This window comes from Zootoca vivipara, chromosome 12 (assembly GCF_965207765.1).
Source record: "Zootoca vivipara chromosome 12, rZooViv2.hap1.1, whole genome shotgun sequence".
Classification (NCBI taxonomy): domain Eukaryota; kingdom Metazoa; phylum Chordata; class Lepidosauria; order Squamata; family Lacertidae; genus Zootoca; species Zootoca vivipara.
Window position 1 is genome coordinate 10793793 of NC_142595.1, and position 14735 is coordinate 10808527.

General features: G+C 42.7%; 1 protein-coding gene across 9 annotated transcripts in view; it reads left to right on the forward strand.

The window, feature by feature from the left end:
• TANC2 (tetratricopeptide repeat, ankyrin repeat and coiled-coil containing 2) overlaps window positions 1–14735 on the forward strand; it is a 195493-nt gene that overhangs the window by 75703 nt on the left and 105055 nt on the right. For 7 of the 9 annotated variants that reach the window (XM_088655539.1, XM_088655541.1, XM_088655538.1 and 4 more), the window contains one exon: window positions 1154–1336. In XM_088655539.1, coding sequence (XP_088511665.1) covers window positions 1154–1336 — 183 coding nt within the window. The remainder of the gene's footprint in view (window positions 1–1153; window positions 1337–14735) is intronic. The other 2 variants (XM_088655543.1, XM_088655544.1) reach the window with 1 other exon arrangement.

The following is a 14735-nucleotide window of genomic DNA, read 5'->3' on the forward strand; positions in this document are numbered from 1 at the left end:
GATTATTGTGACTACTCCTGAGTAACGACCTTCCACATGCTTGTCTTTCAAAAGTCTTTATTAGTGCACATTATTTACAGTGTAGTGAGCTGTCAGTTTTATGTCTCCTCATTCCGAATCAGAATCCGGCACTGCCCCCTTTCGCGATTTGAACCAACATAAAAGCCTCGGGACAGTGAATCTCCTTCCCTTTCTCCTCCTCCTCAATTCCGGAGTTGGGGGGGGGTAGGATCTGCGTTCTGCCTGTGTCCTCTCCTCTCTTTCCCTCTCCCTCTCTTCCTGCCTGTGGAGCAGGGGCTCCTGGATTTTGCCAGAGGTCTGGCACTCCCTTTCCGTCTCCTGACTTTCCTCATCCGTCCCTTCGCTTTCATGACTGCTTGAAGATGGGCTGCTTCTGATGAGAGGGGGCTGTTCTCTATAAGCCCTTCCCCTTATAACATATAAGGGAAGTTTTTAATGTTTGATGTTTATCGTATTATTAATATTCTGTTGGAAGCCGCCCAGAGTGGGTGGGGTATAAATTATAAATAATAATAATAATAATAATAATAATAATAATAATAATAATAATAATTGGGCATAGGATGTCAGCCAGCCAAAGGCCTGGTTATAAAGGAGCATTTTTGCCTGGCACCTAAAGGTGTATAATGAAGGTGCCAACCTCAACTCTCTCAAAAAAAACAGCAGCAGCAACACTCCTGGTAGGCTGTTGCCAGGAGCTCCTGCTGGGAGACGTGTGCCCTGTGGGCTGCAGGTTGCCCACCTGTGGGTCAGATGAAGTATCTTGATTGTTAGAAGTAAATGTCCTATTTCAGTTTAGGATAATGGATAAAGGGTCACAGACACTATCTATGAACTGGAGTATCGTTTAGGGTTTTTGTTGGGTGTTGTTGTTACTGCTATTAACATTATTTTTTTGGATTCTTACTTTAAATCTTCTTATGATTTATGTGGAGATTGCTCAGTTTGGTTGTGTACTTTTGGATGTTTTATTCATTATGATTATTTTTGTTAAGTTTATAATTATGAATTTTTTTCCATGTTGTAAACCGGTAATGGAAAGGTGGCATACAAATTTAAGGATGTATGTATGCCTTTTAAGCAAAGAGGCAATACTTGGTTAATGATCTTTTATTTGTTATATTTCTCCCAGGTGGCAGCTCCACAGAGAACGACTGTGCTTTTGAACCAGAGTATGCTATCCCAACACTCCCAGTGCCTGAAGGTATGCAGCACATTCGGATTATGGAAGGCATGTCCCGCTCTCTCCCATCCTCCCCATTACTAACACATCAGTCTATCAGTGTTCGGCTCCAGCCCATGAAGAAATTAACTGGTAAGGAACTTACATGACTTGAGTGAGTTTGAAATGTTGAATAAAGGCTGTTTCCACCATCCCATCCAAAACTTCCACGCAGTTTCTTTCCACAAAGCTCCATTGATAATCCCCCTTGTCTGAAACTTGTACCAAGTTGAGCAAGTTTGGGCTGTATGCAATATTCATGTTAGAAGTCCTCTACAAACAAAACAAATCATATCAAGTACCTTTCAATATTTATAAAAAGTGGGATAGAAATCGACCTTTTCTTTCTCTGTTCACAGAAGTTTCATATTCTAGTGTGATCAAAAAAGATAATGGGATGCCATTGAGCTTCCATTGAGTTTTCTGGGATAAGTAAATGGCCTATAATCTGGGACATACTTGAGGGTTCAGAAGTTGCTTCTCTCCCCAGGCCCTGGGACTTCCTGGTGCAGATATGGGGCTTAGCGCCTTACAAGCCAGCTGTGTCCCTGGTTACAAGTCCTTTTCTTTCTCTCATATAAGCAAGCAGCTGCCATTCCTTTCTGTGATGGAACATAAGGAACTGCAGTTGCAGACAACATTGCTGTGGGGTGCAAAACTGTATGCCCTGGCCCTCTGAAATGGGTATGGCACTTCTCTGCACTCCTGGCTTGTATGAACAAAACAAAACAAGAGCCAAGTTTCTGAGGTGGAAATTTCCCACCCTTTATATAATTTCAGACTTTGCTCAAAAATATAACTCTTTATCTTCTGCTCAGGGCCTGGACCTGAGGTTACATTTGTAGGGAACAGAGGCAAAGGCCAGGTTTGGGAAAGCAGACATGGTCTCATATTTTGCTTCGTCTAAAGCAGAGGTGTGGAACATGTGGCCCTCAAGATTTTACCGGACCCTTAGCTCTTTTCAGCCCCAAGGAGCACAGACAGTGGTCAGGGATGATGGGAGCTGTAGTCCAACAGCATCTAGCGGGCCGTAGTTCCCCACTTCTGGTCTAAGATAATGGCGTCAGTGATGCTGGGCAGGAAGTAAGGCCTAGAACTCTCAATTCCTTCCTCAACTCTACCAGTCATACCTGACAGCGCTTGAATTAGTTGCTAACTAGGGCTGTCATGCAATAAAAGAAAACTTAATTGATTCATTGTTTGAGCTTTACTTGATTAATCAATTTGCATAAATATGTATATTAATAATGCAGTACTTCTGAAAAAAGCTATCTTTTTTAAGATGATGCACTTATCTTACAGCAGACACCATGAGAGATGCTTCTGCTGGCACATCAGCTACAATATTTGTTAGTAGTTAGATTGATTTTTTTTAAAAAAACCAAAGACACTAAAGTGCAAACAATCTAAAAATCATCACAATTCTCATATACTTTATCTTAAATAATGACAAGTATTTCTTTCTTCACGTTTTCATGTGGTTTGGCCTTTTTTGCAACCGATCTGAACCATTATTTCAACAATGACGATTGATTAGTTTTTAAACCTCACTTATTTCTTTATTTCACATAATTTATATACCACTTGATAGTTTAAAAATAACAATCTCAAAGTGGTTTACAAAAATAACAAAGCAATATAAAATACCGTCCCAACCATCTCTACATGTGAATAAGAAGGAGCAGTTTATTGTTTCCTTTGTTCTTCCCACCTGCATCCAGAATGGAAAGATGCCACAGTAACCATTAAATATTTGACACCAGTTTGGCTACCCAACCTTTCATTTTTCTACCCTATGCATTATGTTGGCTGAGTCAAATAAAAATGCTTTACTTAATTGCATTTCTGGAAGAATATATATGGTCTCCTAACTGCCAGAGCAGATTATCTATTAGTGCGTTCTTCACTTGATGGTGTGTGTGTTTTTAAAACAAAAAGTTATCCCAAGGTGGCAATCAGTATCCTAAAAACTTTATAAAAAAAACCCACCACTATTTAAAATGTTAAAAACTAGAAGAGTAGCACATATCATTTCAGACCAATGATTCACACAAAACAGTTAAACGTTATCACACATTAAAGCATAAAGCAAGAATGATGTAATACCGTGTTTCTCATATTATAAGACATGTCTTATATTTATTTTTTCCTCAAAAAAACACACCATGGCTTATTTTCAAGGGATGTCTTATTTTTATTACAGTACATGGGTAGTGCAGTATGAGTAATTAGTGGAATAGATCTGGGTGCCCAATGGGAAACCAATGCAACCTATTGGAGATTTAGGAATTAGCAAGCTATCTCTTAGTACCCATTGCCAATGTACTCCTACAGTTCCTACACATCATCATCATCATCATCATTAAACCTACCTTAATGCAGCTGGGAATTCTTTTAAAACCCCATTTGTTGATCTTTCCTATGGGCAAGTCTGAATTTGTGCGTAGTCTGACCCCAAGCTATTTTGGCACCTGCTGATGCATAAAAACCCCACCAGAGCCTCCTTCTAGGAACGAAAAAGCCATACATAAAATTAAATTCTATACGGTAGCCGCTTGCCGCCCTCTCACGACAGGGGTGAGAGGGAAACCTCTCCTGGCCATTTCCTCACCTCCCTCGTTCGTTCGTTCGTGCGCCTGCCTGTCTGCGAGCGGGGCTTCGCGCGCCGCATGCAAAGGCTGTAGCCGGGTCCCGGGGCTTTGCGCGGCGCGCGCAAAGGCTACAGCCGGGTCCAGGGGCTTCGCGCGGCGCGCGCAAAGGCTACAGCCGGGTCCAGGGGCTTCGCGCGGGGCGCGCAAAGGCTGCAGCCGGGTCCAGGGGCTTCGCGCGGGGCGCGCAAAGGCTGCAGCCGGGTCCCGGGGCTTCGCGCGGCGCGCGCAAAGGCTGCAGCCGGGTCCCGGGGCTTCGCGCGGCGCGCGCAAAGGCTGCAGCCGGGTCCCGGGGCTTCGCGTGGCGCGCGCAAAGGCTGCAGCTGGGTCCCGGGGCGCCGCGCGCAAAGGCTGCAGCCGGGTCCCGGGGCTTCGCGCGCCGCGTGCAAAGGCTGCAGCCGGGTCCCGGGGGTTAACGCAGCAGCAGCATCTGGTTCCGAGCAGCCCCCTTCCTTTTCCTCTTCTTTGCCACAGACCTGCGGTATGGCTTATTTTCGAGGTATGCCTTATATTTTGCCACCTCAGAAAAATCCTGCCATGCCTTATTTTGTAGGGATGTTTTATAATGTGAGAAACACGGTAGCGTTATTATTCCTGCTGTTCAGCCAGCGATTTCATAGTTATTTATAAATGTCAGTGATAAGGCAGTCACTTCCTTTTGGCTTACATGATGTGACGCAAATGAAAAAGGGGTTGGGAGGGTGGAGTAGGGGAAAGCAGAGGTGGCTCCAAAAGTTGCTGGTTTTTCAGCAGAGTCGATGGAGAGGTGCTGCAGTCCCATCTCTCTCTCTGTCTCTGTCTCTGTCTCCTATACCCTTATGGAATAGCTATTGTAGATAACAGTTGAGGGAGGAGCCTGATGGAGCTTGTTTTTCAGCAGAGGCTGCCATTCAAATAATAATTCAAAATCCAGCCCTTCATTTTTAAACAAAGGTGGATGGATTGTAGTAAAAAGGTCTTTAAAACAATGAGGGAGACAAATTGAAATGGAGTTCCACAGTGACAAGGCCATGACTGAAAAAGCCCTGTTTATTATACCTGCCAATATGTCCAATATGGTGGACATATGAACATGGTCACTTGGTGATCTTAATGCCTGGACATATTTTGGCTCAGGAAACTGTATAGGGTAGCTTTTCCCAGCCTAATGACCTCCATATATTTTTGATAGCTCTCAGCACCCCTGATGAGGCTAGTTTAGGGCATTGAAAAGGTCAAGACCATTTAGTAGGCTCTGAACACCCAACGTTCACAAGCGTTCATCAGCTGCATTCTGTACCAGAAGCTGCTAAACTGTCTTTAAAGGCAATTCTATGTAACGTACATCACCATAGTTTAATCGGGACATAACCAGGATATGAGTAATTGAGATAAAGTACAGCATTTCCAAATAGGGCCTAGGACTGGTGTTCCACCTCAGATAGCATTGAGTCCAGGAGGACCTCCAATATGCAAAACGGAATGGTTCAGAGAGAGTAGAATCCAATCCAGAACCAGTTGCAGACCTCCATCTACGTAGGCTGACCTTTCCTCCACAGTATGGCTGTCTTTTTAGAGTGGAGTTTCAGCTTGTTAGCCCTCATCTATCCCAAAATTGGGATTCGGGTGGCGCTGTGGGTTAAACCACAGAGCCTAGGGCTTGCCGATCAGAAGGTCGGCGGTTTGAATCCCTGTGACGGGATGAGCTCCCGCCAACCTAGCAGTTCGAAAGCACATCAAAGTGCAAGTAGATAAATAGGTACTGCTCCGGTGGGAAGGTAAACGGCGTTTCCGTGTGTTGCTCCGGTTCGCCAGAAGCAGCTTAGTCATGCTGGCCACATGACCCGGATGCTGTACGTCGGCTCCCTTGGCCAGTAAAGCGAGATGAGTGCCGCAACCCCAAAGTCGTCCGTGACTGGGCCTAACGGTCAGGGGTCCCTTTACCTTTACCTTATCCCAAAACTACCTCCAGATATCTGTTAGTAGGTGGAAATGAGAGGTAGAATTTAATGTTATCAGCATTATTCCAAAACTCCAGTTGACTTCCTCCCCCCCAGTAGCTTCATGTAAAAAGCCTGGAGGCAAGATGGTGCTCCGAGGCACCCTAAGGTACCATGAGGTAGAACAGAAGTCCTCTTGCGCCAGCATCTGGATTCATCTTGCAAGGAAGAACCAGATCCACCACAGCATTCTGCTTCCCAGATTCACTCCAGCCAAATGAGCCAGAAATAGACCATGGTTGAGACACCCAGGGAGAACCAACAGGACTACACTCCTCCCATCATCCACCAGGTCATCCAATGCTGCTGTTAGGATATTACTTCAATCTTCTATTTTACTGAACTTTCTTAAAAGACACCAAATCTGTTCTTCCTCTGTAAAAGACCTGGGATGACAATTATGCCAGTTGAGGCTTTTGGAATGTTGGAGTGTGGAATTGACACAACAGGATATATTCGACAACATTCTTCTTAATTCAAATGTCTCACGTGTCCTACACTGCATGAGTATCTCTGCAGTTTCAGGAAGTTTACTTAGGCTGGCATAGCTGCCAAGTTATCCCTTTTTTAAAGGGATTTTCCCTTATGCTGAATAGGCTTCCTCGCGAGAAAAGGGAAAACTTGGCAGCTATGCAGGCTGGTAATTTTTTAATGATATTTTTGTACTTGTAGAAATAAATAATTATTTACAGAAAAAAGATACTACTAAGAAGAAGAGAAGAGAAGAAATGGGAAAACATCCCCCCCCCTAATCTGACTATAATTGAAATATAATTGAAATGTTGTACCTTTTTGTGCTTCTCTGGATTCAGTAATCCTATTTGGCACATTGTAGCTTTTACTTAATTAAAATAAATGCAATTAGTTTATTTTATTTAGTAAATTATAAAGTACTTAGATTATTAAGCCTCATATTGGCACTTTCCATTGGAGGTTTTCCCATCACGGGTAAGACCCTGTCAGACTAGAATTGGTGTAGAATTGCAAATCTTTTGGCTATCAAACAATAAACAAAGGTGTAAATTCATGCAGCCATTTCAATCCAATTTAGCTATTGTGATAGAAATGGTATGATTAATCCTATCATAAAATGTTGTTGTTGTTTTTGGAATTAATTTTTTTAATCCTGGTGTGCCCTGAAATTAATCAAAATATGAATTTATAATCCCTACATGTCCTACTTGTCAGATTTCTAACATAACCTTTCTGACACCACCTTTGTCTGAAAAATAGTTTTGTCACTTGTGGCAACAAATTGTCTATGATGACAAAGTATAGAAACTTTATTGGTTAATTCATAACCTAATTGGAGAGCTAATCTAGCGACTGTTAGATCAAAGGGACCTGGGTCACATCTCTTTCACTTTGGGACCTGGAGCCAGTTACTAGCCTTGTCTTTCCTACCATAAGTGACTGTTTTGAGAATTACGTGGGATAGCTTATTACAAGCACCCATGAGTTCCTTAGAGGAAGATAAGGATCAAATTTGATAGTACGAATAAAATGTACAGTGGTACCTCGGGTTAAGTACTTAATTGGTTCTGGAAGTCTGTACTTAACCTGAAGTGTTCTTAACCTGAAGCGAACTTTCCCTTTGAAAGTAATGGAAAGTAGATTAATCCGTTCCAGACGGGTCTGCAGAGTACTTAAATTGAAAGTACTCAACCTGAAGTGTACTTAGCCTGAAGCGAACTTTCCCATTGAAAGTAATGGAAAGTGGATTAATCTGTTCCAGATGGGTCCACGGCGTACTTAACTTGAAAGTTACTCAACCTGAAGCGTACTTAACCAGAGGTATGACTGTATTTGGTGACTGAATTAACTGTGTCCCTATGGAGCAGTTGTGAATCCAGGTTACTGTGTTTGACAGAAAAATCAGGCAGGCCTACATGGTGCTTAGGGACGCTGGTGGCGCTGTGGGTTAAACCACAGGGCCTAAGGCTTGCTGATCAGAAGGTTGGCGGTTTGAATCCCCGCAAAGGGGTGAGCTCCTGTTGCTCGGTCCCAGCTCCTGCCAACTTAGCAGTTCGAAAGCACGTCAATATGCAAGTAGATAAATAGGTACTGCTCCGGTGGGAAGGTAAACGGCGTTTCCGTGTGCAGCTCTGGTTCGCCAGAAGCGGCTTTGTCATGCTGGCCACATGACCTGGAAGCTGTACGCCGGCTCCCTCGGCCAGTAACGCGAGATGAGCGCCGCAACCCCAGAGTCGGTCACAACTGGACCTAATGGTCAGGGGTCACTTTACCTTTACCTTACATGGTGCTTAGATTTTTAATGTTTCCATTTCTGTATTTTGTAACATATTCATAGACAAATTAATGGAGGGCATGGCTATCAACAGCTACAAGTCACGATGGCTATATTAGCGTCAATATTGTAGCCAACTTCTGAATGCCTGTTACTGGGGATCATGAATGGGAAAGTGCTACTAAACCCGTGCCTTGCTTCTGGGCTTCCTATGTGCATCTGGTTGGCCTCTGTGAAAAGAGAACTTTGTTCTGATCCAGGAGGGTTCTTATTTTTAGGTATTCATAATATTCATGAACTGCTTTTCAGCCAAGTTTGGCATCTAAGCTGGCTTCCAAGACCCACACAAAGATACAATATAAGTAGGATTATGTTCATGTGTGGGGAGGGCATTCTGGAACCCTGGTAATTTGTGATCCTGTTGGATTCTACACTCTTATTTCAAAAATTAGGGGGCAGAAGAAGCTGCAGATGGACTCAGGGCTTGTAAAGGTGCCAACACAGAGAACTAGCCCATCTGAGAAAACTTAATAGGCCAAAGGGTTAGCAGGCTGCCTTTGCAGGTTGAGCCAGGATGTCATAACGGAGGACAGGTTGGGTACTTTCTGTTCTTCACAGGCAAGATAAACCCATAATGCTATCTTGAATAAAAGGACCGCAGGGTGTCTTAGCTATCCCTGCCGAACTTGGAATGCAGCCAATTCCTTTGCCAAGCAACTCAGAGCCTTCAGAGAATTGTTGGGGGTGGAAACGGAGAGAGGCATAAAACACAAAAATAGTCTGCTGTGGGTGGAGTAATGCTCGATGAACATGTAAGGTGTGTGGTTTTAGGAAGAAGCTGTGAAAGAGACTGCATCATGGCCCAAAGGCACAGGAATACACCTGTAATTCTTAGCTACTTATCTCCTCTTGCATGGTACAATAAACTCTTCTGCCTTTTCTTCAAGATGTGTTTGTAAGGCGAACGTACCATAGACAAATGGTTTGGAAAAATGCAGAATGGTTTGAGAGTCTGATGAGAAAGAGCACTATTGGGGAAAACAGCATTGCTATTGTCAATTATTTTACAAGCAAGTATAGTGATACCTTGGACTCATAATGAAGGAAAATAGTGTAATGTGATTTTGTAGATCAAATGTGAGAGTGATATTCTGGAAAGTCAAAAAACATCAAACATCATTCCAAACACATAATATAGCCCGTTTCTTACCGTTGACTGGTTTGAGCTTCTTGCCTAGGTTGAGGTTTTGTGGCTCTTGAATGTTGGAGACCTAAAGAAGGTTGCAGGGATAGAATATACCAACCACTCTAAAACAAACATGGGAGCAAGGAGCTGTCCTGCCTTCAAAACAGAAATGTGTATTTTATTAATTCCATTTGGGAGTTTTAATCTGCTGCTTCTCTAATAGCAGGCATAGAGAAACCATATATTGTTGGACTACAGCTCCCATCATTCCTGCAGTGTGTTTGTGTGTCTTAATACACACCCACACCCACCAAGAATGATATGTTAGAATACTGTATTGATGCTATACCTGCTGTACTTGCTATCCTGGCTGTCACATTCTGTACTACTTGAAGTTTCTGAATTGTCTTCCAAGGCAGCTCCTCATTAAGCTCCTACCTTGTGTAAAGGTGTATTTATTTATAAAGCAACAAGTTCTGATTGGTATGGTAACCAGTTAAGGTGTGTACTTGCTTTGGAAATATATGAATTTTAAATTGGAAAACTTGAGTCAAATTATTTTCAGTTTGTCTTCCCCCTCACATCTGGTGGTTGTGACCTAATGTTCGGAGTAAGCGTTGCTACTCTCCTTCCCTGGCTCCTGCAGAAGAGCCCCAAGGGTGGCCATAGCCTCTGTCACCTCCAGATATCCCAAGCAGCTGCTGTGGAGTCATGGGCTATGCAGAGAGCCCACAGAACTACAGGGGAGTTTGTGAGGAGGAGACAGAGTAGAGCAGCAGTGGCATGCTCAAAAGGGAGTTGCAACGAGCTGGTAGGGAGGTGAGGAGATGGCAGGCAGAAGACAAGCAGGTTCCTGTGAGTAGTGGAGGAGAGCTGGCATGGCAGGAGCCAGATCAAAATCTAGAGTGAGGAGGAAGGCAAAGGAGGAGAGTGGAATGCACAGGAGAATGGGCAGCTGGAAGAAAGAGACATGGAGGAAGAGGGCAGGACAGGTGGCATTGAGCCAGAGATGCCAGAGGAGGAGGAGAGAGATCAGGCAAGTGGAGGGGAAGAGAAAGAAAGAGGCAATTGCTTCTGTGGCAAAAGATTATTGGTGGGGTAGGGAGCAGCCTCTTGCAAGAGAGAAAATGAGTCCCAGGACCAACCTGTGAAAGGGCCAACTGTGAGAAAGCAAGGGATAGTATGGGGCAAAGCAGTGTGGTGATGGTAATACCTTTTGGAGGTGGTCCTCAGCCCTGTTGAGAGGATTGAGGAGAAGCACATCAAAACTTTTCAGGAAAGGTGCTGCAGGCAGAAGCAAGGCTTCTCCCCCCCCCCAATTATGCAATAGACGTCCGTGGGGGGGATGTCCCTCCTTTCCCAAGCTGCTTCTTCTTGCCAATCACATTTGGATTAGTATATTTTTATGTTAACAGGAAACTATCAAACTCTCATACTAGTGTCGTATGTGTTTTTTTTACTGGCATGAGGTTGAGGAGTGGCTGTTTGTGATGCCACTGTTGCCCAAACACACAACAGTGATTTAAATTAATAATTTAAACCAACCATTTAGATCGTTTGGGTTTAAAGCGACTCATCCTGATCAATTACTAGGATCATTATGTCGTGCTGGTTTCTGATCCCAGCTGTTGCCTTTCGTGTGCGTAAGATCCACTTTGTGCTTGCCATGATTGTAGCAGAGTAGGAACCCAGCAATGGTTCATGAAGAGGCTTGCAGCTGACACCTGGGGTGGGGTATCCCGGCATTGGAGCTGATGCAGAGTCGCTGAGTCTCCAGCCAGCCCTCTGACATGCTGAGCTGCTATTAGTCCTGTTTTCTGTTCCAAACATATGATTGATAGAATCCTAATTCTCAGCCAAACATTTTTCTCCCTTTTCCTTGCCTTAACCACTGCAAGAGGAGCCTTTGTGTTATTTCAGTGTTACTGCTGCTACTGCAGTATTCCCAGTGCAAACAGTTTTTCTTTTTTGAGGTGGTTATGCATGTGACAATTTGTTGTGACTGAAAATGAAGGCTACACAGACATGCAATAGAGAGAAGGTAAGTGTTAAAGGGTTTATTGCTTTTTAATATAAACCATTCCCGGAATCCATGTCACAGTACCTTACATGGTAGTGCTTTTTTTCCCTATAAGTTGCCATGACAACAGCAGCACTGCACCATTCATCAGCTCTGGACTGGGTTGCATTGCTAGCCTTTCGTGTTACTCCTGAATGTTAAGGAGCATATCAGTGAATCATTCACTTGGTATACTGCGCCATTACCTTCATGTCCCTTCTGTAATTTACTCCGACAAGGGGTAGGACAAATTAAAGTGCGCCATAGAGAGATTCTGTATGGAAATACTTAATTTAACCCCCAGGGAGCTGCAGAGTCTACTACTTGTGTGGTAGTCTAGAGAAGAAGGGTTATTTTGTGCTAAAGGACTTAATAGCAAGAGAAGCTTAGCATTTATGTCAGCTCTCCTGAAATTGACCTTGAATTGGCTTTCCTTGCTCACCCAGAAAATGCAAGCACTGTAGGGAGATTGGCTTTTGGGATCAAACCTCACAAGACACGGTAACATCACACTGATGCTGTCAGCAGTGATATGGATCTAGCAGCAAACAAACCAAGAGGGTGGATTGCTGGCAACATTGCCTGTGAAAGAGCCGGATTTTGTTGTCTTACTGGCAGAAAGATTGCATTCTATCGACTATTGGGGAGGAAGAACTGAACCCTGTAAGTATATGGGGTGGAAAATTTGCATCCTGCATGTACTCTAGCTGAATATTTTTAATAATCTTTTCAGGCCTGCTTCAAACATTTTAAAAAAAAATCATTGCAGCAAAAGGGTTTTTGTCTCTTGAAAACTCTTGTCACAGAAACCATCAATAGGCTGCTGTTGTGAATCAGAGGTGTTGTGCTGAGATTTCTGATTGCTTGCTTACAGCTCTTATATAATGTATTTAGTATTGCCTTTTAAAATAAGATGTTCACTTTTACATTGAACTAGTGAAAATTTATGTTGTAGTAGTATTATTTTGTTTACCTTAATAGAGTATTACTCGTTGCATTGTTTTCTTGCTTTAAGCTGTTGAAGATCCTATTACTTGGAACATGGTATCTAATAGATTGCTACTGCATTCAAAGATGTTTTTCAGTTCATGTTTTAATATATGGCTGGATTATGAAACCTGCGGCTCCCAAGAGATTTTCACCACCCACAAAGGAAAAAATAGACTTGGCACTTGCAGAAGTTGTTTTGTACTAATAAGCTACTCCAATCTCAAGAAATGCAGCCAAGGTTATGTGTTCTAGATTTTATTGTTAGAAACAGTAAATGATTTTATTTAGCATAACTGTTTACAAATTTTGAGTGTGCAGTGCAAAACATGAGTAGCAATTTTTGCATTTTCAAACAAATGTATTTAGGGTTTTTTTTTAAATTTTTTTGTTGAATTGGAATCTTCCTTGTTTGTGAACTAGACAGATAAAAGTATGTATTGAATTTTTAAGAAAAATTTATGAAAATACATAATGTTCCCCTTCTGAGCCTATTCTGGTATATTTGCTTAGAATAATATTTAAATGTGTAAATTAGCTTGAGAGATAGGTCAGGTCAAGTGAATATAAATATAACTTGTTTAAAGATGGGGGAACCTTGGACTTTAGCCATAAAACTTAACAACTATAGGACTAAGCAAAAGCTGTTTGACTTGCTGCTCATTCAAGCTTGTTAGGTTTGCAGCTTTAAGCCAACTGACATAGAGAGAAAGTCTCTTGAAATCAGTATGGCATTTTCTTATACATTGCTGGAGTGAATTAATTTTATTTCTTGTCTTCACATTAAATCATTTTTCTTCTTTGGGATGTTATGTAAACGTTTTGTCCTTCAAAATTAAGATGGTACCTCTGTGAATTACTGATGATAGAAGTGCAACTTGAGTTGAAGGAATTTGGAATATAACCTCAGTTCAAAATGCCTCATTCCAGTGCAAGGTTAATCGAAATCTTGTCAAATTTGGGCCTAGGCTCATACTGGAGTTCACTCATAATCATCACCACTCCTGCTAACCAGAAGTAGACATACCTGGCTATGGGGTGGGGGCAGCAGCAGCAGCAAAACCTCTCTCCCTCTCCTCCTGGCATAGTATGAAAGTGGAAGGCTTAGGAAACTTTTATACAGTATATGATATACTGCTTCCTTCCCTACCCTTTGGCTCTTTGGCAAGCAGCTCATCCAGATGTCTGCTTTACCTCCAGACCTGGACAGGTAATCTCCATCACCAATTGATGTATACATTGATGTAAATGAGCACCACAATGGCACTACAATGGTAAATGAGGTAGCCACAAAATTGCTGGAACAGTGAGGAAATTTTACTGCACAACTGCCATGTCTATCCAGATGGCCAGTTATTTGGCATACACACCAACCTTCTCTAAGGAAAAACTCGTCTTGTTCCTGAACCACCAGCCTCAAGGGAAGGAAGCATTCCAGAGTTGTGTGTCTCCATGGACACTTGTGGCTACTTTCCTAGTTCCAGATACTGGCAGTTTGGTCTCATATGAAGGACCTTCCATTTGATGACAGAGATTGTTTTGTGACAAGTCTGATGGAGTAAGTCCAGAAATAAAAGTCAACAGCACTGTCAGTGTGTCTCTCACAAAATTCCAATAATTATCCTAAATCCCACTTATAGTTTCATGGTCTCTGCCCAGTGCCAGAGTCCAAAGTCACTTAACAAACCCTCCCTCATTGCATTGGACTAACAACTTTGGGTCTTGGAGGTGTAGCTGTGCTGGTCTGTTTAGTAACCCTCCTCCTCTTCTTGTAGCATCTGAAAGTCTACCACATTTATTATGGCATAAGCTTTGTGGACTGGAGTTTACTTTTATCAGATGCATGTAGCAGTGTCCTCAGTTGGCCATGTGTATACATGGTTGTAGAGGGGGGTGGAAATGTAAATGTTGAAATTACATGACAATGAAATCTAGAAAAGCAGGTTCCCAGCTAAACAGGATGCAAAATAAGCACAGTGATCATCTGTTGCATATCATGCTAGTACTGGGCTGAAGTATTTGCCCCAGACTTTTTTCAACATTTTTTTTTTTTGGGGGGGTGAAATCTCAGAACTTTCAGGTTGAGGTTTGGGCAAATAAAGTAGGTTCCTACCTGAGGATTCTTCTTCTCTCCCCCCCCCCCTTCCGTCTTTCTCAATAGAGAAAAAATCCTTATGGCTGCTTCTGATAAATGCTAGACTGCCCTGTAGCATTCCCTTCTAATATGGGACAAAATACCCCTATGGGAATGATGCTATATCACTCTTTTGGGGGAAAGGTAGCTGCCACCAATGGGTCCTGGTGTAGACAGAAATATGCAATAGGTTTCTGGATGAGGCATATAACCTGTTTTTCAGACTTGGGCATGCTGCTGATCATTGATTT